This window comes from Rhinichthys klamathensis, unplaced genomic scaffold (assembly GCF_029890125.1).
Source record: "Rhinichthys klamathensis goyatoka isolate OS25496 unplaced genomic scaffold, OSU_Roscu_1.1 h1tg000417l_1, whole genome shotgun sequence".
Taxonomy (NCBI): domain Eukaryota; kingdom Metazoa; phylum Chordata; class Actinopteri; order Cypriniformes; family Leuciscidae; genus Rhinichthys; species Rhinichthys klamathensis.
This window is the reverse complement of record NW_026606915.1, coordinates 584,483-607,353: the sequence shown is the minus strand read 5'-3', so window position 1 is coordinate 607,353 and position 22,871 is coordinate 584,483. Positions and strand designations below refer to the sequence as shown.

Sequence of the window (22,871 nt, the reverse complement as noted above, 5' to 3'; positions counted from 1 at the left end):
AGTTACAAGCAGGGTCACTTTTATATAAAATAATAGAATAAATACACTTATACTGTGAAAAACTGTCAGAAGGGTACTTTTGAGCAACTGAACAGCAAATCTCCCTTGAGGAATAAGAGCCAAAGTGAAAGCATACTTGAAGCAACTACAAGGGCAGGAAGAAGCTGTCAAAATAAAGTGGATCAACTGACAGGTAAAGCAAGGCTGGTTTAAACGGCGCATTTTATGGATTTAAATACATTCTGTCATTCTAGAATACTGGTAATGTGTTATTACCTAATTTCAGTATTATTTAGACATAGGCTACTGTTATAGTTTTGATTTACATTGATATTAATATCAATAAAAATATTGATTTTGTTGTTATTTTTATTTTCTCCATTCTCTAAGTTTTAGCCATTTGTTATGTGTTTTTTTTTATTTTTTTATCTAGGCTATATATCTAATATCTAGTTTTTATTAAGATATTTTGTATTTATCAAGATTTATTTAGAAATTTTGCCTTGGCAACTAGCTGAACTGAAATAAGTTTAAATTGTATATTTATTTTATTTCAAATAACAAAAAATGTTTTTTTTTTTATGATTTTAGTTAACCATCATAACTCTGCGTCACTAATAGTTTTCTATCGTTCCATAGTAAAGTATTTTGTTTAAAAAATGTAGCCTATTGTCTAACAGGTTTCATTCATGACCTCATGAAGAATAACCAGTGTTTGTGTATGTGTTTCTGTGGAGATAATCCAATACGTTCATTAGATCATCATTGCCTTAAGGTGATGAAGACACACTTTATGAGTGTGAGGATGTTCAGAGTGTTTATCTGATCCTGATGCTGTTATGGGCCAACACAAGTAAGCCAATGGCACCGGCAGCTGTTACAACTCAACTTATGACACGGTTGGCAACCTAACAAACACCTTATGGCACAAGAGGTTACTTAAATCACTATACACTATAAAAAAAAAATTCATGTGAGTGTTATTTGTGTGTTTCAACTCTGTATTCAGTCATTTTGGAGCTTAACACTTGTAAAAGCATAAATAGACGGAAAATGGAAAATTACCTTACTGTACAACACAGTCTAAATATACAATATCTTTTTGTCCACGTGTTCCACGAATGATGAGAAAACACATATCTAACTAATTCATTTCCCACAGCCAAGAATGGTATCCAAATGCAAAACTACTTCCACTTAACTGGATCATAAAGAGCAGTTATGTATGTAAATAAGGAAAACAATATATTATATTATAAGGTGGATATCTTGAAAGCTTCTGCGAAATGTAAACGCAGTGAGGTTCTGTGTGCTTCAGGATACATGCAGATAAGGCAGCATTTACACATTTACCTTGCATTGAAGAGAGTGACCTACTGTCCTACTGTTATCTATGCATAAAAATGCAAAAATCACATGGTGTTTGTTTGCCTTGTTCTCACGTTTGACATGGGCTTGGATCTCTACTTCAGCCCTGACACACCAAAAACATCAGTTTAAAGGAAAAACATGCTGTAGATTAAGCCACTCCCTTGTACAGCATATTATTGGCACACACAACAAATGCATGCAGACACACAACAAATGCATGCAGACACACACACACACACACACACACACACACCAAACTTAAACTAGTTCAGGCAAGTTTATTTCCCCTATATTTGCAGTTTTTAAACTCGTCCCCCTCCTCCACCTCAAACTGTTCTTTTCACAAACAACCATGCGGCTTCTGCCTTTGCTCATGTGCAAAGCCACCCTCAGGACCCACTGAGTTGGGTTACACTGAAAGGAATCTCACTCACACCAATGCTGATCGTGGGTTCATACAGTTCACATGTTCACATGAGTGTTTGCTGCTGACTGACACCTAGGTATGTGTGTAATGAAAAACACGAGAGCTGTCAGCATCTCCAGGAACAGAGGTAACAAAATGAATGAACTTCTTTGAAATCAGATTTCCAGAACAGATCGTGTAAACATCTTTTTTACACAGGCTGCTCTGAACAGGCCTTAAACTTCGCTGTTGTCCTGACAGAGAGTATATATCTCATTATTTCTAATTCATTTTCCACATCAATTTATCTATCTACATTTATATTTTCCTACTTACAAACAAATTTTCATAACATTGTTTCTGCCATTGTAATTCCTATGTGAATGCGTTTCTGACACCTCTGTGCAACATTAACCAGTCTGTGTAAATGCACCACTTCAGATGCAGTTCCTGTGCCGCCTTTGCAATGTAAAGATGGCAACAGAGTGTCAACACATGCCAAATGTTGTAGTGCCAACAACAAAAAGAGCTGTGAAACAGAGTAGGACAGATAACACAAAATTGGTCACTGATAAATGTGGAAAGTACCAAATAAAAATGAGAATATATGTATAACACAACATGTACCCGTTAAATCAATTGCATGAGCCTGTTGTTGACTTTGTCGGTGTCTTCAGACTTAGGAGACTTTCATCAGGAAGGTTTGAACTCGTCATCAGTGTAGGTGGCAAACCTTAAAGAGGATTCTGTGCCCCTCTTTGACTTCCAGGCCCCGCCCCCAAACGTCGAGTGACCAATGAATACCTGCCTCGACATGGTGACGCTATCAGCCACTCCCCTTTACTAAAGAAGGAAACAAACAGAGTGAAAGAAGAGAGAGCTTGGGAGAGGACAGGAGAGGAATTGACTTATTTACATCACCGACACAAAGCCTCGGGAGGAAGACAAACTCGTTTTCGAAGAGTCCCTGTTTTTTAACCGAGGTTCATCGACCGATTAGATTTTAAAATCCACTAAGGTAAGCACCGCAACGTTTTTTGAATTTTATTTTAGGTGATAATCAGAGGTTTGTCGCTGTGATCACAGAAAGACTGACCCCGAAAAATGGAGCGATTAACGATTACCGATTCGGAACGTGTAGCACAGCGAGTTAAACCGCTCGATCGGATCTAACTTATACGTTAAACGCCAGGGTTGCTCGAGGTATTGAGGTTTTTTTGTTCAACGGGTGGATCCCTAAAATAACAAAGTGTCCCAAGTTGTCAGCAGCACCTTCATGAACATCACAAGCCCCAGAACGTGACTCTTCTACATAAAACACAAGACACGGACAATCGCCAACTTTTTTCCATCTTGTTCATTGATGTAGAAGTCGAATTGCGACTGTCTGTTGTTGAATCTTTTTTTTAATTCAGAATTTCAACAGTGGTTTTTGAAACAGACGCACAATCCAACGGATTATCTTCATTGTGGCGGTGGGTTGTTTATTGTTCGACCGTGCCCTTATAAATCCAAGGAAATCTCGTTTAGTTTTTCGCGTTTTCCTGCTCTATGATATAATAGTAACCCAGACAAACAACTGGCTAAACCAGTTAGCTTTTTGTTTCGGGCTTGTTCAAAGGGCAGATTGTCTGTCAGGGGAGGAAATCCTGGAGCAAAGGGACAAAGAAGGAAGATTAAACAAAGCCAGTGCTGCTTCATAGTCGCGATGATTGCGTTTGGATGTGTCATGATATTTGATGTCTTGCTATTTTGGGCTTTTACCTGCCTTTCTAGTTCCTTCAGTCCTCTACAATCCACCCAGTTTAGTTTGTCTGTGAGATTCGACCGAAGTAAGCTGCCTAACGTTACCTAGGTAGCCACGCGCTTATGATGCCCCATTATGCTGTCTAGATAGTCAGCTCGCCAGGTTTTGAGACACAGCCATCACGGACACGGCTGTCCCGTCATTCCAGACTGTTAAATGACCTTTAATTCTTGGTTGGTGAAGGTTTAAAGTTGTTAACCCGCCAGCATTGACTAGCACGAGTGTTTGTGAGTGGTTATTGATCAGTGGTGTGGTGTCTGTCAGCTGGTGTCGGTGCCTTGACTTCCATGGTTGAGCACGTGAACACTGTCCTAACAGCATTTGTGTGCTTCTTTTGCTTAAAAATATCATTAGAGTCTTGGAAAGATGTCACCTTTACGGCCTCCTGAAATTGCATATCACGTTTAACACCCACTCGTTTGTTTAGTCATGGTTAGGTGGGAGAGCTTGTATCGTGTTGTTTTATGTGTACTTTATTTACAGACTTGGAAGCGGGTTCATTTTGGATGTGGCTAGAAATAGATGCAGCAGAACTCTATTAGTCCGGTCTGACGGTTGACTTCACTATAATTACTCTGTCCTGAGGAGGGTGGTTGAGGATCTTGTCTTTATTTTTGGCTGAGATAAAACAATGCCCTTTAATTATAGCGGCAGTGTATTCACGCCTAGAGACTCTAGAGAAGTTTAAACCATTCTGCTTTAAAGGTGCACAATGTGACTTTAGTGCTAATTAATTTTTACACAAAGAAATGAGTTATACTTTTGTTAAATGTCATTCAAATGACTTACATTTACATGAGATAAGGACAGTTTTCTAGAAACATTTCTTTTATTCTACATGGAGTTGGGCCGCCATGTTGAGGTCACATGACCAGTTGTTACTACAACTTCTTTCTTTCTTACAGCATATTTTATCTGGTCTGGTAATATTGTTTTTTTAAGTAATCTTTACTTGTTTATTCACTGTATATACATACATGCACTATGGTTCTTATCATAATACATGTAACTCTGACTGGTTATGTGACCTGAACATAGCAACATCCATGATGATGGTGACCCAGTCCATGTATGTTAAAACAGTTTAACAACTAGTTTTTAGCTGAGTGCACCTTGAAAACAATAATCTCCTCTACTCACAGCCAACCACAATGCTGTCATTATTAACAAGACATTCCTGTTCTGTCTGTTTTCTTTTGTGATATTAGCAATGGCCCAAGAGACAAACCAGAGTCCTGTGCCTATATTGTGTACCACAGGCTGTGGTTTCTATGGCAACCCCAGGACCAATGGCATGTGCTCGGTGTGCTATAAGGAGCACCTGAACAGACAGCAAAGCAGTGATCGTAGTCCCATGAGCCCCCTGGGTAAGTCACACTGAAACATTAACCTGTTTGTCTAACCTCCTGGAAAGCTCTCTCTATGGTTACAGACTACACAAACAACTTGGTTATACTAGGGTATAAGGGCTCTCATTCATTGCACCTCTTGGAGACGATGACATTAAAGTTGTTACAGCAATAACAGGCCCCCATATTACTGCTTGTAAGACATTTCAGACCCACCTGCACCCAGTGATAGCTGAGTTGTTTTTGAGTTCCATATTTTTCTTGAGGTCTCTAGCTCTATGTTGGGACGTCCCTGAGAAACAGTAATAAGCTGCACTTGTTTTGTATTAGGCAGCACTGCTTTGTGTCACAGGCCTTTTGTATACTGTAGCACAGCTGCACCTGTGCACTGTTTGTGATTTGTGTCTTTGTGTTCTGTTGGACCAGCTGGCAGCCCCTCAGCAGAGGCCTGTGCTATACAGAGACTAGAAGCCAGCATAAACAAAGCAGAGGCCTCACCTGCACCCAGAACAGATACCATGAGAGAGTGAGTACTTCACATGTGTGTTTGTTGTTAAACCTCAGATTGAGAAAGGATGCATTTTATGATCAGCTGCTTGACATTTCAATGATCTCATGTGTTTCAAGAAAAGCCAGGTGCTGCAACCCCACTGTTTTTGTTGTTGTTTTTTTGCAGAAGTATTCCTTCAACCTCCTTACCGGTGACACAACAGATGACAGAAATGAGTATTTCTAGAGAGGAAAAAGCTCTGTCTCCTAAAACTGAGGCTATTGAACCAGGTAATTGCACTTAAAAATGATCAAATATATTTTGAAGTAGACATACAAAGCTCCTTGTTTAGTCTAACACTGGGTGTTTCAAACTTACAAGTCGACAAAATGGACTCACTTTCTGAAATATAAAGTATTTATACTTAATATAAAAAAAATATTAAGTGTGATTTCTTGCAAAGACAACTTACTGAATTAAATAATTGTTTCTAAAAATAAATTAAAAAAGAAATATAACTGTCTTTTACATTGTCATTGTTGCAAAATATATTCTAGAAAATATTAGCTTTTTATAAAGTTTAATCTGAGATTTGATCTTTTTTTTCTTCCACAAAACTATATGTAGATTCATACTGTTAAAATGTGTGCTGTCATTGGGAAAAAAATGATTGTATTTGATCTCATGATTTCTCACCAGTATTTAGAAAGCAGAATGAAATGTTAAACGTATTAAAATTGGTAAATGTAGATAATTATGCTAAACATTTCATTCATATCACAACCAGGGCTTGACATTAACACCTCCCAAAAGCAGGTGGATTTCGATTTTATATATAATGTATACATTTTTCAATTGTAGTCTTTTAAAGGGGCATCTGAAATAACTAAGTGCAATGTAGTGTCAAAAATATACATTTTTTGATATATCAAATCTTAAACTCTCCCAATACTTATTTTCTGCAGAATAGATACACGATACCAGCTGTGCTTTCTCGCTCTCTCATCTCCCTGACAGCGAGTTGATGCACAAACCCGCCTCCTCGCACTCACCCGTTCTTTTGCTCCTAATGAATATTGGTGGTGTTACAAGGCTTGAATTTAAACTTAAACTTTTTAAAATCACTAGCCACAGTGGCTGGTGAGCAAAAAAGTTAATGCCAAGCCCTGATCACAACCCTTAAAATAATGTTTAAACAAATTGTGCACCGGGGGGAATTTATAATGTCTGTATTGGGATTTTTCAACAAAAAAAAGTCTGACGAATGTTGGTAGACCGAAACGGTGCTATCTAAATATATTTTCACATTTTTGCAGCTGGAGCAGTGAGCAAGATGACTTTTATTGGTTTTATCACTTATCACCATTCCTGCAACCATTCAGGTGTTGCAAGGTGTGTTTATTTATAAGACTCTATTTACAATGTCAATGTCAATCGAAGTACTGAAGTGAAGTTTGTGGTAGTTGGGCCTTCAGACAGTAAGCTCTATTTTGTCAGTTCCTCTTTTTACTAAAATGGACTTCGCTGCTATAAATTCAACTTCCAACATGTCTTCAGAAGTATTTTGACATCGTACACTAATTGTCAGCCCAGACCCAAGAACAAACAGAGCCATCTTTGGGTCTGCTCCAGTTTTAATGCGAGTTCATGCAGTGTTAATAACTTCATTCTGACAGAAATTGGGACTTTGGGGTTTGTGGCAGAGCTTATTTTAAGGAACAGCCCTATAAAATTGTGACCGTACTTCTTTGCCCTTTAAACCCTAGAAACTGCTTCCAGAATCCACCCATGCCACATTGCAACTGTTTTATTTAACAATCCTTCTTGTCTCTATTCTTCCCACAGTTATAACACAGCCCACCTCCTCCTACTCCCCTATCGCTGTGGCTCAGGGAAGCGACGAGGACAAGATCCCAGACTCCATCAAACCTAAGAAAAATAGATGCTTTACCTGCCGTAAGAGAGTCGGCCTAACAGGTGAGGCTCATGGATTGGTCATTCTGTTATTAGTTTGACAGTCATACTATGAATGGAGGTCTTATGTTTTCTCTTGTTTTACAGGTTTTGGCTGTCGATGTGGTAATCTGTTCTGTGGAATTCACCGGTACTCTGACAAGCACAACTGCACGTACGATTACAAGGCAGAAGCCGCTGCTAAGATCCGTAAGGAGAATCCAGTTGTAGTTGCCGATAAGATCCAGAGAATATAAGCTTTTCCCTCTTTCTTCAAGAACACTGGTGGATAAAATGGACGACTTGAAAAACGGACTTGTGTTTTTCGATCACCTCAAGAAGAAAACGAGAGAACTGTACCGTCTGAGGCTCGTGCATGAACGGTCTGACAGGTTTTGGTTTTCTAATAGGTATTAATTTCTTTCCGTTTTTTTTCCCCTCTCTGTGGTGTTTTATGCTAGTTATTGCAAATTATTTTTTTCCCCCTAAAACATAGGACACCTTTCAGGACATTTTAGCTGTTTTTTTTGTTTTGTTTTGTTTTTTTGCTTGTTCCTGTCCTCATGCAATGGGAGTGGCAGATACTCTGTGCCAAAACGTGGCCGTGTAGTTTCTGAGTAAGTAGTGTTGTTTAGCCTTTTGTCTTATCATGAAAGACGCTGGATTTTCAAGAGATGTCAAAGCTCTACCTGATGGTGTGCGCTGCATGTGTTGGTCTGTTAAACTGCAGTTTGTCATTCTAACAAAATCACTTGGAATGTGGGGCCGCCCAGTTGTCAAGGCCATTTTTTAGCATTATTTTAGAATGTGAACTTGCTACTGTGACATCATACCTTTTCTTTGTTTTAGAATGAAAGATTGAGATTCATCTGTTGTAGGCAACTCTGTTCCCACATTCTAGAACCAATAACCTCCAATCTGTCACAACTGCGCTTTAGAGTTTCAGTGGTCTGGGAGTTTTAATTTTGTTAATTTTGTGTGAACATTACGTAGACTTTTTAATAAGACTGTGAGGCGGTGCAGTCGGTTTCTGTGTGAGCGTATTTGTGCGCACGGGGGGGAATTTTGCGCACAAGCCCTTCTTCCTGTTGTCAAATCGAGATGAGCTGACCCTCCTTAGTGCATTTGCAACACCGCAATAGTATACGCATAAAGTCAGACCTGAGTCTGTGAAACATTGTTCTTTTTATTGGTTTTGAAATGCACCCACAATGCACCTGTCATTTTTGTGTGTCTGCATATCTTAATGTAAGCGAGTCCGAGTGCATATGTTGTGTATAATAACGTCTTTTCTTCTTTAGGGAGTGAGGTTTCCTTAAAAAAAAGATGTCTGTTGAGAGTATGTTGAATTTCAGCCTTTAGTTATATGCAAATTTGTATGAAAAAAAAAACATTACTATGTTCATATTTATGTATTGCATTTAATACTTTTACCTGGCATTAAAAAAGTATTGTAAATAAAAATATACAGAGAGAAAATATACAGTCAAGCTGTTCTGTTCATTTGTTGTATTTTGGGGAAAATTCAGAGAGTCATTTTTAGGCATTCTTTTACACTGAATAAAATGCTTCTTATTTGATAGCAGAGGGCCCAAACTGTGATTCCTTGACACCTGTATGGTTTTTTTAGATGTCGTTTTGCACACCTGTCCCGGCTGCTGACGCAAAGACGTCCTGTTTTGACGACAGCTGTCCTGACAACCTTTAGCACTTCTGTACTCGCAACCAAAGCAGATTTGACAATCCGTGCCTGACCTAGTAACAGCTGGAGAGGTGTGTGTCACTTTTAAGGAATGACAACAGGTGGTGTGGACCCTAAGTGTCAGCCTCATTCAAAAATCGCAGGATATACTTTTCCTTTTTTTGTTTTCAAAGTACATATCTGTCCCTTAAAAGAAAATGTTTTTGTATCATTGTCTGACACAGTCCAGTCAGTTTGTGTTCTTGTCAGACTCTGACTAGTCAGCGTCTGTGGCCCGCGCTCTGTAGTCTGTATTTGTACAGAGGGGGCTGAGCGTTAAGCCGGTCTGGGTGGATGACTTCACAGTGACGGGTGGTGACAGATGTTAAGGGCAGATGACTACGCCACTGTGTCGACGGGCGTCAGGGGGAGGGGCACACCGAGGGTACAAAGAGTTATTCTGAGTGTATATTAAGGCAAAGTCGAACTGGAAAGTGAGATGATTAGGAAAAACAGTGCGGCTTAGAACTTTGTATCACGGGCAAAAATAAATGTGGCTAAATTAAAAGTAGGATGTAGGAATAGTTTAGCAGGGGAGTAGATGGGTTCTCACACATGTTCTTCTCACGTTAATCCTTTTGCAAGTCAGAGGATGTAAATTGGCTTCACAGTCATGAGTTTGGTTGAGGAGAAGAGGGAGGCAGAGGAGCTTAAAGAAAGAGTTTCGTATGAAAACTAATTACGAAGCTTGTGCTGGAAGGGGTGAAATCAAAATGGGCATTTTGGTCATTACGAGAAAAAAAATTAAGAGAGGACAAAAGAGTGGAGAAGGGAAGGAAATTGGAATACATTGACCATTATTCAATAAAATGTAATATATATATATACATATATATATATTTACACACTATATATATATATATATGTATGTGTATGTATATATATATATATATATATAGATGCAATCAAAATTATTCAACACCCATTGCAAATCAGGTTTATTGGCAAAATTTACAGACTTTCAGCTGTTTGCAATAAACATATCAAACAAAAGTCATTGAAATAGCTCAACACAACAAATGTTCCCCAAATTAACTGAAAATGCAACTTTTAATGACTTCTGCAGTTTCAAAATTATTCAACACAGCACAAATCTGCAGAAAGGTGTTGTCTCAGCACACCTGAAGCAACTAATCAAGGGCTTCATTAGTTTCACCAGGTGTGCTTGAGCTAAAACACATGAAATATCTGAACTGGCTAGGTTTGTAGAGTTTCACGTTTGACTGCAAGTTAGAAATATGGCTAAGGCAAAAGAATGGTCCAAAAAGTTAAGAGAAGGTATCATCGCCCTCCACAAGCAAGGAACAAGATGCAAAAAAGATAGCGAAGGCATTAAATGTTCCTAGATACACAATTGGAAGCATAGTTTGCAAGTTCAAAGTTAAAGTAACTGGTTACACTATACGCTGATTTCACGCAGCTGCCATTTTGAAATGGCTCCGGTGGGAAGAAAACCGGAAGTGCCGCCTTTAATCATAGGAGAGTCGCGAATGCGATGGAGTATTGTTGTGTTTAATGTAGAAATTAGTTATTCAAAAAATGTACATACATTTTTTCATATTTTAGACTATATACAGTGAAATTCATTTATAAATAAAATATTTTTTTTATATATAATTCAGAACGTAAAAAAAGAAGCAGGAACGAACTATATACATATCCTATATTGGATATTAACATCCAATAGTGTAAATCGCGGCAGCAGCTTCAGGTTGGTAGTCCAAGGCACTGTTGTCTATCTGTACTTCCGTTCCGGGGTTCTTCCCACCGGAGCCTCGCTTTCGATTTCAAAATGGCGGCTGCGTGAAATCAGCGTATTGGATGGGGCAGATCAATGGCTGCAACCAGATTTCTGAGAAGACAGGTTCAGAAAAACCCTCGAGTGACTGATAAGACATGCAGCAAGACTTGGTGGCAACAGACACTGAGGTTTCAGCTTGCACAGTTAGACGCGTACTAAACCCATGCCATAACTCCAAGACGTCCACCACTACTGACCCAAAAGTACAAGAAAAGTCGGCTCCTATTTGCTCAAAATCATTTTAATAAGCCACATAAGTTTTGGGATTCTGTTCTTTGGAGCGAAGAAACAAAACTTTTCGGCCCTCTGGATCAGCGATAATTGTCTGGAGGAAGAAGAATGAAGCATATGCTGAAATGAGCACTCTGCCTACAGTTAAGCATGGTGGTGGTTTGGTGATGCTCTGGGGCTGCTATGCATCCTCTGCCACTGGAAACCTGTAGCGTGTGGAAAGCAAGATGGATTTATTGAAGTATCAGGAAATCCTAGGAGAAAACGTCATGCTGTCAGGGAGGAAGCTGAAGCTTGGGTGTCATTGGACCTTCCAACAGGACAATGAAGCATACCTCAAATTCCACCAAGGGTTAGGTTGCAGAAGAAGTCCTGGAAGATTCTACAGTGGCCATCCATCACTCACCTGACTCGAACCATTTTGAGACTGCAGAAGTCATTAAAAGTTGCATTTTTAAGGAAACCACTTGAAATATTTGTTGTGTTGAGCTATTTTAATTACTTTTTTTTGATTTGTTCATTGCAAACAGCTGAAAGTCTGTAAATTCTGTAAAGTCTGGAAATCAGATTATGAAATAGATGTTTTTCTCCAAAACACGTTGGCCACAATTATTGGCACCCTTTTATTAAACACTTTTTTGCAATCTCCTTTTGTCAAGATAACAGCTCTGAGCTTTCTCCTATAATGCCCGATGAGTTTGGAGAACACCTGACAAGAGATCAGAGACCATTCCTCCATACAGAATCTCTCCAGATCCTTCAGATTCCCAGATCCATGTTGGTGCTTCTTCTCTCCAGTTCACTCATCAGGTCAGGGAACTGGGACGGTCATGGCAGAAGCTTCATTTTGTGCTCCATAACAAATTTTTGTGTTGATTTTGATGTTTGTTTTGGATCATTGTCCTGATGGAAGATTGTAGGGAATCTCGGGATTAGCTCTTACAGGGAATATAGTTTTAATAACTATGAAACATGATCGGGAGTCACCTACAAATTATAAAATTACCCCCTAAAGGGAAAAGTTACCAACGCCCTGTTTGGACAGCCGAACACAACGAATTATGATCGGTTCTCCATCCAGGTCGGCGAAAATAGATCAATTGTATATAAATACTTAATCAAAACGGGTTATAATTAAATATTAATATATCAATTATGTCTATCATATATCAACTCTAAGGATACCCCTGATGGAATTAATTCAGTATCGGATGATCTGTTGTCCAGAAAACTGATCACGCGTTCTTTATCAACTCGTACAGAATTATCCTACTTTATAGACTTTCACGAAAAGCTATTCCTCTGGCCACGAGGATTAACTTTCCTGTTCTATAACAATACCTTTTTAACAAATGTATCAATACATTTGTAAAGCACGTAGCTTTGGATCGTACATTAAAGGGACTTGTATATGAGCGACACAGACAGTCAACCAAATGAATAATGTATTTAATAAAGGAGTACACTACGTATACGGTTACTAACGTTACAGGAATAAAATGTATATACAACAAATAACAACGGACAAAACAAGATACTGAAAGAATCTGACAGTGAAAGAAACAGGGAGAGAGTGAGAGAGAGAGGGAGATCCGTAAGGATCACAGAATGGCAAAATTCACCTGGACATTTAACCTTTGAGAGACAATACGGAAAAACACAATCTTAATGCTCTGAAAGCTCGATAACACGGCTATACTTGCATGGTTCTTATGTTGCTGAAGACGGCTGCATGAGTGAGTCTTGTGTGATCCGTTGGAGCATCACGTGGTTTGCAGCTGTTCCGGAGCGCGCAATTTCAAAGAAGGCTTAAAGGTCTTTGACGTAAATTACCGAAGAAACAATTCAGGCTGAGTTCATTTACTCGTCTGGGGAAATGAACAAAGGGAAAAACAAAACTTAAACAAACAAACAAAAGAAAAGATCCCCTGGGAGGAGATCATGAGGAAAAAGGAGTAACATGATGGAGCCACGCGGAGAGGGAGGAAGAGAGCTAAGAGAGATTGTGGATGCAATTTATAACCTGAGGAAAGTCCAGCCTCTCAGTGTTGGCTCGGCCAATAAGAAGGGTGGAAATCCCAGGCGGGAATTTGGTTTATTGCTCTTTGTTCTAAGGGTGCTCGTTGCGTGTGCATGTTTTATGACAAGTCATGACGCGGATCATTTCTACTCTCAAGAATGGAAAGAATGGAATGTATAGTGTAATACATTGTATCATAACCTAAAATGCATTTTTGACTGGAGGAGGCCGCGAGGATTCCAATGATACCAAACAACAACATGAAAAGCATAGGAATTACAAAGATACAGCTTACTGCATAATTACACATACTTATGGTTCATTTAATACTACGATAAAATCACAGATATCCCACTATGATGTGGGTGAGCAGGTCCACTTAAAAACATATCAAATATATCTCGGTAAAGTCTTTATATGAGGAGGTTAATGAAAGGTTCATGTGTGTGCGTTTTGGAGTGAGCTTTCTGGACGCCTGGCCTGGCTCTGAGATACTAATCTCTTTGAGGCTCGACCCCTGGCTGTGTGTGTGTGTGTGTGTGTGTGTGTGTGTGTGTGTGTGTGTGTGTGTGTGTGTGTGTGTGTGTTTCTTTGTTTTAACTCACGTTCGCAATGAAAGTCTCAATGAACGCCATTAGGAACAGACTCTGTGGTGCCAGGCCTGAGTTACGGATAGGAGTCAAATGTTAAAAGCATTTTCACATGTTGGATCTGTTGATATTTGATAGAATCCACGATGCCATGTATCTGAACAAGAAGTCCAGGACCTCCAGCAGAAAAATGTGCCCACAACATTAAAGATCCAATGGTATATTAAATTGTACACATGGGGTACTTTTTATCCTTGTGTGCACCAAACCCATCTAGCGTGTTTGCTGCCAAAAAGCTATTTTTTTGTTTCATCTGACCACAGAATCCTGTGCCGTTTGAAGAATCCAGTCATGTCTAACAACTGAATTTGCTGGAGTTTGTTTTTGGATGTGCGAGGAAGATTTTTCATGAAACCTTCCCAAACAACATGTGGTGATGTAGGGGTTGTTTGAAAAGGATAAATGATGCAGATTTATTTTTTACAGCCAGTTTTGATCGTATTTACCAGGGGTGCCATTAATTCTGAGCACGACTATATACGCACATTAGACTTAAATGGGATGTTACAAATGAATAGGAATGTAAGGGATATTTATGGCTAATATGAACTGCAAAAATGTTGACTGTAAAAAGTAATTTTCTTACTCTGTATTTTTGTCTTGTTTTCCAGTGCAAATATAAAGTATAAACTAAACTAAAATTCAAGTACAAACATTCTTAAATCAAGAAACATTTACTTAAGCAGCACAAATGTCATATGATAATCTTGTTTTCTGATGAATCATCAAAATTAAGTCATTCTTAAAATATGAAAAAAATTGTCTGCAAGTGGGGTAAGAAAAATAAGCTTTTTTCCCTTTGAATTTAAGTTATTTTCTTGTCACATTAGCAGATTTTTGTTTTGTTTCAAGTTTTAAAAAAATGTGTTAACTTGTCACAATAATTTGTCATTTCTGCTCAATTTTATGTTTCCCCGAGTTTCACATTGAATTTATCCATCAGTAATTAGTGATAAAAAGTGTAATGAGAACTTGAAGGTTGCAAACTTTTTTCAGTTTAAATTAGTTTATTACATTTTTTACTGTGTACAGTGAGAATGGCCCGTCAACATAGCCTAACCTGATTATGACAGATGCACTGAACTAGGGCAGTATGATCTCACAAAAACCCTCTCAACAGGGATGGATTGGTAATCTGGCATACCAGGCATTTTCCTGGTGGCCCGACACACTTTGGGGCCAATACAGTGTTTGTTTGTTTTTTTTGTTTTTGCCAAGGACTGGTGAATCATGCATTGACAGGCAGAAGCAAGAGAGAGGCCTCCCCTTCCTCCATATGAGGCACTGTTTTTTTAATTGGAGCACATGGGACACTACAGTTAAACTCTGGATTCTATGCAAGAACTATGGTAAATTTCATTAGGGCAATTAAAGGATAATTTAACAAAACAGCTTTAAAGCCTGGATCCCATGAATTAAAGATGAAGCTTTTTTCTCTTTAAATATGTTTTATGCACTTTTTAATAGTTCTAATGTAGGGCCTATTTGAATTTAAGTAAAATGTTAATCCTGATGAAAGGGAGATGTCTTTCTTTTTTTTTTCACAAATGTTATTGCTTTAAAGGGATAGTTCACCCCAAAATGTCATCATTTACTAATGTCATTCCAAACCTGAATGACTTTCTTTCTGTGGTGCATAAAATAATATCATTTTTTATTTGATTTGAGTCTGGTTTTTGTTTTTTTGTCCATACAATAGAAGTCAAAATATCTTCTGTGTTTCACAAAAGAGAGTAAGTCATGCAGGTTTGGGACAACATGATGGCGAGGAAATGATGACAGAATTTAAAAGCAGCAAATTTACTTTACAGCTCAAATTCAGTGCTTTGTTAAATGCATTTCTTTGTGACAAAAATGCAATATTAAGTTTGTTAACTCCATTCGCATAAATTCAATAATATATATCATTATTTGTTCCTGTTCTATTTTATCTATTCATTTATTTACCCCAATTTAAGGCCCTAATTCCAGTAAAAACATTCACAGGGGAACTCGTGGGCTGGTCTGGATTTGCCCTGAATTTTAGCCCCAGTCCAGCCCTGCCTCTCAACTTATAACAATACCACGCACGAGCAAACACTCCAATCCGACACAATTCTCAGTTCACAGGAAACTCCAAACTTACATGTTCTCACTTTCTCAACTTTACCGGAACACTCTCGTGCTGTGTTTCGTGTGTACTTTTGTTCCTTGAGGCGTAGTCAGGAAGATAATCAGTTAACAGTACAGAGTAAAACCCCCCTCTGACTTGTGTGTCTGGGTGTGGCTCACAAAGCTGCTTGTGTTCCTCATGCAGGAAGTTCAGTCAGTCAGATTACATGCGAAAGGGGATAGTGACAGATACGAGAACCTGTTTGACTCAGTGAATACAGAAGAAGTCAACCCTCTTCCTGCATCATGAAAGGAAGCATGAAATGGAAGTTGTCATAGACTTTTCTTCCCTATTGTGACGCATCCAAGTGACATGGCTTTTCAAACAAGAAAACATGTAGGGCGGTACTTGATTTAGTCCATTAAGAATTAATTGAATCATTGTGGTTTGCTATTGCTGCATGTGATCAAATGTGAGGGACAGGTTGTCCTGCCCTCACGCCAATAGAGACAGTCGTCAGAGAAGAAAAGAGACGTTGCTGCAAGAGGGAGGGGAAGTTATTTTGAGTAAAGATTTCAAGGGCACATGAAATTCAATTCAATTCACATTTGTTTGTATAGTGCTTTTCACAATACACATCGTTTCAAAGCAGCTTTACAGAAAACACATGTGTCTACATTACAATTTAGAATGATCTGTTATCAGAGGTGACTCAGAAATGTATTTTATGTACATTATGTTTATACTTATGTATTTCAGAAATATACGTATACAAATCATGCAGTTAGCTAATAATGTAATAATTTAAGGCAGAAACAAAAATTCTACAAGTTGTGAACAAAATGATTACAATACAGAAAATTTACCATTGGTGCATGTTGATTTAAAGTTGGTACCATAAGATGGTCATCACGAGGTAAAATGTGAATCCTATGTGTAAAATAGGAATAAAATGTGTATCTTTTCTGTTTTACCTCGTGATGACCATCTTATGAAGACTTCAGATGCTCCAACACCTGTGAAGAGATGACTCCAACTCCAGAATGTTATCATATAATCGTTTTTTAAATATTTATTTTTGGCCATCTGAAGTCTTCATAAGATGGTCATCACGAGGTAAAACAGAAAAGAAAATGGAAAATAATTAGTATAGCTGCTGTTCATAACATTAAGCAAAGATAATTTTGTGCATTTTATCTGATATAACTGGAGTACAAGGTTATGAGATGCATTATGTGAATTCTTGGCTAAAGAGGTGTCTTTAATTATTTAAACTGAGTGAGTTTGAGCCCCGAACATTATCAGGAAGGCTATTCCAGAGTTTAGCAGCCAAATGCGTAAACGCTCTCCCTCCTTTAGTGGACTTAGATATATAGGTAGCCTACCAATAGTCCAGAGTTTTGTAACCTTAAAGAGCTTGATGGATTGTAGGGTGATAGAAGATCGAATAAACACACAGGACCTAGACCTTATTGGTCAGTAGCAATTCTTTGTAATCAATACAGAACTTTAAGTAACCAGTGTAGAGATGATACAATTGGTGTTATATGGTCATAAATTCTTGACCTGGTAAGAACTCAAGCAGCTGTTAGTTTAATTTAAGCTGTTAATTTAAAAAAAAAAAAAAAATGATATGATATGTAGGCCTACAGATAAATCATTTATGATAAATACTGCAATTGCAATATTCTAAAAGAAAAACAAACAAGAATTGTCTATTCTGACTTCATTCAAGACATTCTATGGTCTAAATTCTATTCTTTATGACATTTCGATAAAGTTTAGTTGTTAAGTGCTTATGTGTGCCTTAACAAATATTTACATTGTGTGGTCTAGCCAGGAAACTCCCAGCCAGACAAATTCAGCTCTTGACTGATTCAGCACTTCTATAAAAGACAGAGCTGGCAGGAAGGGGGCGGGATTTAGATGGGTATTATGTCGTCACTGCATATGACACAGGCCGCCTCATTCCTCATTCACATGCTTCCACCGCGTCTGTGTGAGAAGCTCCGCCCACTCACATGCGCTTTACTCATGCTTCTGTCTCATTCTCAGCGCTCGCTCGCTCGTCTGTCTCCCCAACTGTGTGCCTCTTTGTCTTTCCCATGTTTATTCACTCGCCCTCACTTCTGCTTGCGCGGTCCGTCTGGCTTCTCTCTCACTCTGACACTTACAAATGCTGTCTGTTTCTGGGGCCAGAACGCAAAAACAGTCAGTTTCCCTTGTCACACAGAGCTGTGTATAGGCCTATTAAATACTAAAGGTGTTTACTTACCAGACACTGCTATAAAGCCGATTCAGAGCACAAAGTTGGGCTACAAAATAATTAATTGACATAATTAGTGATAATACTTACTGCGTATTAAAAGAAATAAAACGTGTTCAGCAGTTGCTGTGGTGGTCGTGATAACTGAGGAACTGCCGGTGGAATTTTTTTTTGCTAAGTATAGGCTACTTGCAGCCAGACTAATTATCTAATTATCAGTATACTTCAAGTGCGTTAATGATTAGTTAACTTGAAGTGTGCTATTTTGAAACAACTAATTTTGTACTAAGTATATTTTAGTTGTAATTAAATTGTAGTAGGCTAAAGCATAACTTCAAGTGTATTTAGTGTACTTTTGTGTACTAAATTGGACCAACTTCAAGTATACTATAGGACTACTTTAAGTATATGCCTGTGCATATCTATGATGCCTGTGTAGGGACTATTACATGCTTGATAATAATATTAAAGTGTACTATATTTGTGTTACAAGTACATAACAAATTATACGAGATGTCTTCGAAACATACAAGCAATATACCATGAGTGTATATATATATTATATATATATTTTTTTATATTTTTTTTTGGCCTTTTATTAGGATAGGACAGTAGCTAGACAGGAAGTGAGATGAGAGAGAGAGAGAAGGAACGGAGGAACGAAGTCAGGAAAGGTCCACGAGCCGAGACTCGAACTCAGGTCTCCCGAAGCACATGTCGGCGCACTTGCCCACATAAGCATATTGTAGAATGGGGTAAAGATCATAGGTAAAGATGCCCCTCAGTTGTAATCTTCTAACAATAGATGGCTCAAAATTTTGTCTATCAATTAATAAAATGCTATGCTCTTCTTAATTTTGTGAGATTTAGTCAGAGTCAAAAAAAAAATTGTCTGTTTAATGAGATTTGTAGACACGTTCGTGTTTTTAGATTTGTGGAGTAAATATTGTTTTATTTTGAAGTGAAAAGGTAGGCTAAATTATATCAAATGTACGCTCTAAAGGTGGCACAGAAGCGCTTAGGTGTCTATACAGAGTAGACTGTTTAATGCTGCTCAGAGATGGCATAAATGCATTTACACAACCATTTTAATATTGTTACAGGGGCTGATGTGGGTCAGAGCAGGCATAATTTAGTCTGGCTTTTATGCTGCATTGCTTTTTACACAGAATTTTGAGCAGGCACAGAGCAGCCTTAACCCAGCTGTGTAAAGACGCCTTTAGTTTAGACCCTTGTGTTAAGATGGGGCCTTAGAATGAGGACAGAAGGCCCAGATTGTCATGTTGGTGGTGGTGGTATTATTATTTAATTTAATACATAATATAGTTAATGGGGTTATTATTCAGTAATTCCATGTGTTAGATATACATTTCAGACACCTTTGCTATTAATTGAACCATGTATGCTAATTGAGTAAAATCAGTCAATTTGAATAGTGTTGATTATGACAAATATATAGGCAAATAAATATGTTCATAGGCCTGTATATAGTCACAAAAATTACTATTCAGATGAATCTCTTTTATTGGGATTCTGCTTTGTCTGTTATTATAGGCCAGATAAAATAGAATAGATTATTTAGTATTAAATGAGGGTGAGTAAATTACAGAATGTTCATTTTTGGGTAAACTATCCCTTTCAGGGGGCATCTTCCCTCATCTTATCTCAACAAAGAACATTTTCTTTGAGAATGTTCAGGTTTCTAAACATTTCTGTAAATGACACCTAGGTTGAAGGCTCATGACTTCTGTTTTCTAATGAGGTTTGCCCATTATGAAATCAAGATTTGCAAGTTGAGCAATGTGTTCAGATATTATTTTCCCAACACACAAGACAGACCTGCCTGACAAAGAGTTCAGAACTGGAATGCTGGCAATGTGGTTCAACACAAACTTCAACTAAGTGTTTCAGATCATTAAATAAACAGAATAGCCTAATCTACAAAACAAAAATCATATCCTATATATGATTTACTAACAGAATGTTATCATAAGTTAATCGTTTACTGATATTTTAATATAAAATGTGAGTCAAATGTAAGTACATTATGAAAATATGAGTCAAATGTGACTCACCCTCACTTAAGCAAATCAGATTTTATGTTTTTTTGCTAAAGCCATTAGTGTGACAGGCCTATAATTGCGACATCATCACTGGAGTCAAAGATGGAGTGTAAAACACAGTCTTGTAGCGCCTCCATGTGGTTAACAGTTATTTTTACTAATAAACCAGCAGCTGACAGAAAACACGAACATAAACTTTTCAAGATTTTGCCACCATGCCGACCCTACCTGGACCCAGAAGAGCAAGAGGAGATTCGCAGACAGGTGAGTCACAGGACTGAAACACACACAGGACTTTATACTTTTGACTGATTTGTATTTATTACTGATCTTGCATCAAAAGTCGTAAAAAAAGAAGAAGAGAAAATTCTGTCATAAATTTACCAAGTTCTTCCAAACCATGTGAATTTCTTTCTTAAGCTAAACACAGAGGATGATATTTTGAAGAATGTGGGTAACCAAGCAGTTGACAGTAGCCATTGACTTCCATGGTATTTTAGTTTTTTCCATTTTATGGAAGTCAATGGCTATTGCAACCATAGACAGTAAAAGATTGCAACTGTTTGATTACTTGCTCTGTGGGCCTACAATGTAGTTTAAAAATGCCTTCAAGTGTGTGAATCTCGCAAAACCATTTAACAGGTCACAGTTCACCCCAAAGAAAGAAAGAAAGAAATTGTTTGGCATGAAGGAAAAATACTGCACCTTTTCAGAAAGTGCAAAAAAAAAAGTAATGCAAAAAAATAATAATAATCTGTCAACAAAACAGTAATATTTGTTGTAGTGCTTTTTATTTATGCATAACGACAATTAGTAGCCTGCTTAATTTCATTGTCATCTAAAGAGGAACCCGTCCCGTATGTCATTGTACGGTCTTGTGTTTTGAAGGACTTTTATGTTAAAGTGATAGTTCCCCATTGTTTCTGTGTTCACTTCCTGTGTTTGATTCCTGTTTTGCCTTGTTGTACCCCAAGGGGGTAATCCATCAGCCGGAAGTTGAAGCTGCCTCCGGGGGCCGCCATTGTAGCTGGCTATCACCTGCTGTTAGCATCCCATTGACTCCCATTCATTTTGGCGTCACTTTGACAGCGAATAACTTTACATCTGAGGCGTCCAAAGACTCCATTTGTCCATTATTTATTTCTAAAGAAACACGACAATGTATAAAAGGCTCCATTACTTTGTATCTTACGTTATGGCCCCGTAGAAGCCATTCTTGTAAAAATCATAGACAGTATAAGAAGTGGACAGAGCCATCTCATTGGAACTCAGTTGAGACAGTTGAAGCCCATTTTTAGCAATTTTTGAGCACTTCCGTTCCTGACGCACAGACTCAAACCGACTCAAACTAAGCTTGATGACGTGAACAACCTGTCTGACAGACGTTAATCTTCTAGTAGCTGTGCGTGAAAATTGCCAACGTTAATCTTGCAGAGACGGGGAACTTGAGCAAAGAGTTCTTTGGCGTGAGTGAGCAGGAGTAAGTATTCCGTTGCTTTTATGGACTCATTATCTATGGGCTTCTCCCTTGACGGGTCGTCCCCCCCGATTGCCTGCGAGCTTCTCCTGTCTGTACGGTAATTTCTGTACAGCGCAACAGAGAGTCGAGTGGTTATGACGCAATCGTTAGCCTATTTTTACTAAATCTGTTTCTACGGGGCCATAATGTAACATAGAAGGTAATGGAGACCTTTATACATTGTCGTGTTTCTTTAGAAATAAATAATGGACAAATGGAGTCTTTAAACGCATCAGATGTAAAGTTATTCGCTGTCAAAGTGACGCCAAAATGAATGGGAGTCAATGGAAATGCTAACGCAAGTGAAGTTCTGCTACAACATGGCGGCACCCGGCCGGCTTCAACTTCCGGTCGATGGATTACCCCCTTGGTAAAAATAGGCCAACGATTGCGTCATAACCACTGGACGCTCTGTCGCACAGTAGAGAAATTACCTTATAGACAGAAGTAGAAGCTCGTAGGCAATCGTTTACTGTCTGTGAGGCAATCGGGTGGACATGGAGGCATAAAGTCAAGGAAGAAGCCCATAGATAGAGAGTTTCTTAAAAGCAACGGGACAAAATATTTCAACAACAGATTTGTTTCAGATTTCAATTCAGATTTGTCCCGGTGTTCTGACGATTCATGCTACCCATCAAGATTTGCTACTTACTGGTTATGCGCATGTGCAGACTCAGTTTTTTTTAACAAAAGTTAAATTTTCATGTGTTATAAAGTAATTTCCCTTTAAAAAATGATAACTACCATATGAATATTTGTACGGTCAGCCAGCTGAACAAGAATAACTGAAAGTTTCAGTTACCAAGGAAAGGTGTGCTTTGACAAGTCAATATTTGATGATAATTTTTACTTTTCACACCGTTTTAAAAATAAAAACAGTAGTCTACAGTATACAGTAGCTACTCATAACTTAGAATTGTATTATAATTGTATTTCATATAATATTAATCGACATTCTGTGATCGATTCGCACTACGGTAGCATTTTTCGACAAGGCAGCAGAACACCGGCACAGCTACTAGAAGGTCAGAACGGTTGCTCACGTGACAACTACGTCGTCAAGCTCAGTTTGAGCCTGCGCAGTGCGCTTGGCTATCAGGAAGTGAGTGCCC

General features: G+C 38.2%; 1 protein-coding gene across 2 annotated transcripts; it reads left to right on the top strand.

The window, feature by feature from the left end:
- The first annotated feature begins 2,643 nt into the window (after positions 1-2,643).
- Positions 2,644-8,857, top strand: zfand5a (zinc finger, AN1-type domain 5a). Of its 2 annotated transcripts, none has more exons than XM_056235226.1 (6): positions 2,644-2,795; positions 4,793-4,951; positions 5,360-5,459; positions 5,613-5,713; positions 7,269-7,400; positions 7,485-8,857. In XM_056235226.1, the coding sequence occupies exons 2-6, from the start codon at positions 4,795-4,797 to the stop codon at positions 7,631-7,633; spliced, it is 639 nt and encodes a 212-aa protein (XP_056091201.1). In that variant the 5' UTR covers positions 2,644-2,795; positions 4,793-4,794; the 3' UTR covers positions 7,634-8,857. The 2 variants fall into 2 exon arrangements, with proteins under 2 accessions (XP_056091201.1, XP_056091200.1); XM_056235225.1 differs by having other exon boundaries at positions 5,610-5,713.
- The last annotated feature ends 14,014 nt before the right edge of the window (positions 8,858-22,871 follow it).

Excerpts from the sequence above, each read along its gene's own strand:
- zfand5a (XM_056235225.1), top strand. The coding sequence starts at position 4,795 with ATGGCCCAAGAGACAAACCAGAGTCCTGTGCCTATATTGTGTACCACA. Across the intron at positions 5,460-5,609 it reads AGAACAGATACCATGAGAGA|AAGTATTCCTTCAACCTCCT; the intron begins GTGAGTACTTCA and ends GTTTTTTTGCAG. Across the intron at positions 5,714-7,268 it reads AACTGAGGCTATTGAACCAG|TTATAACACAGCCCACCTCC; the intron begins GTAATTGCACTT and ends TTCTTCCCACAG.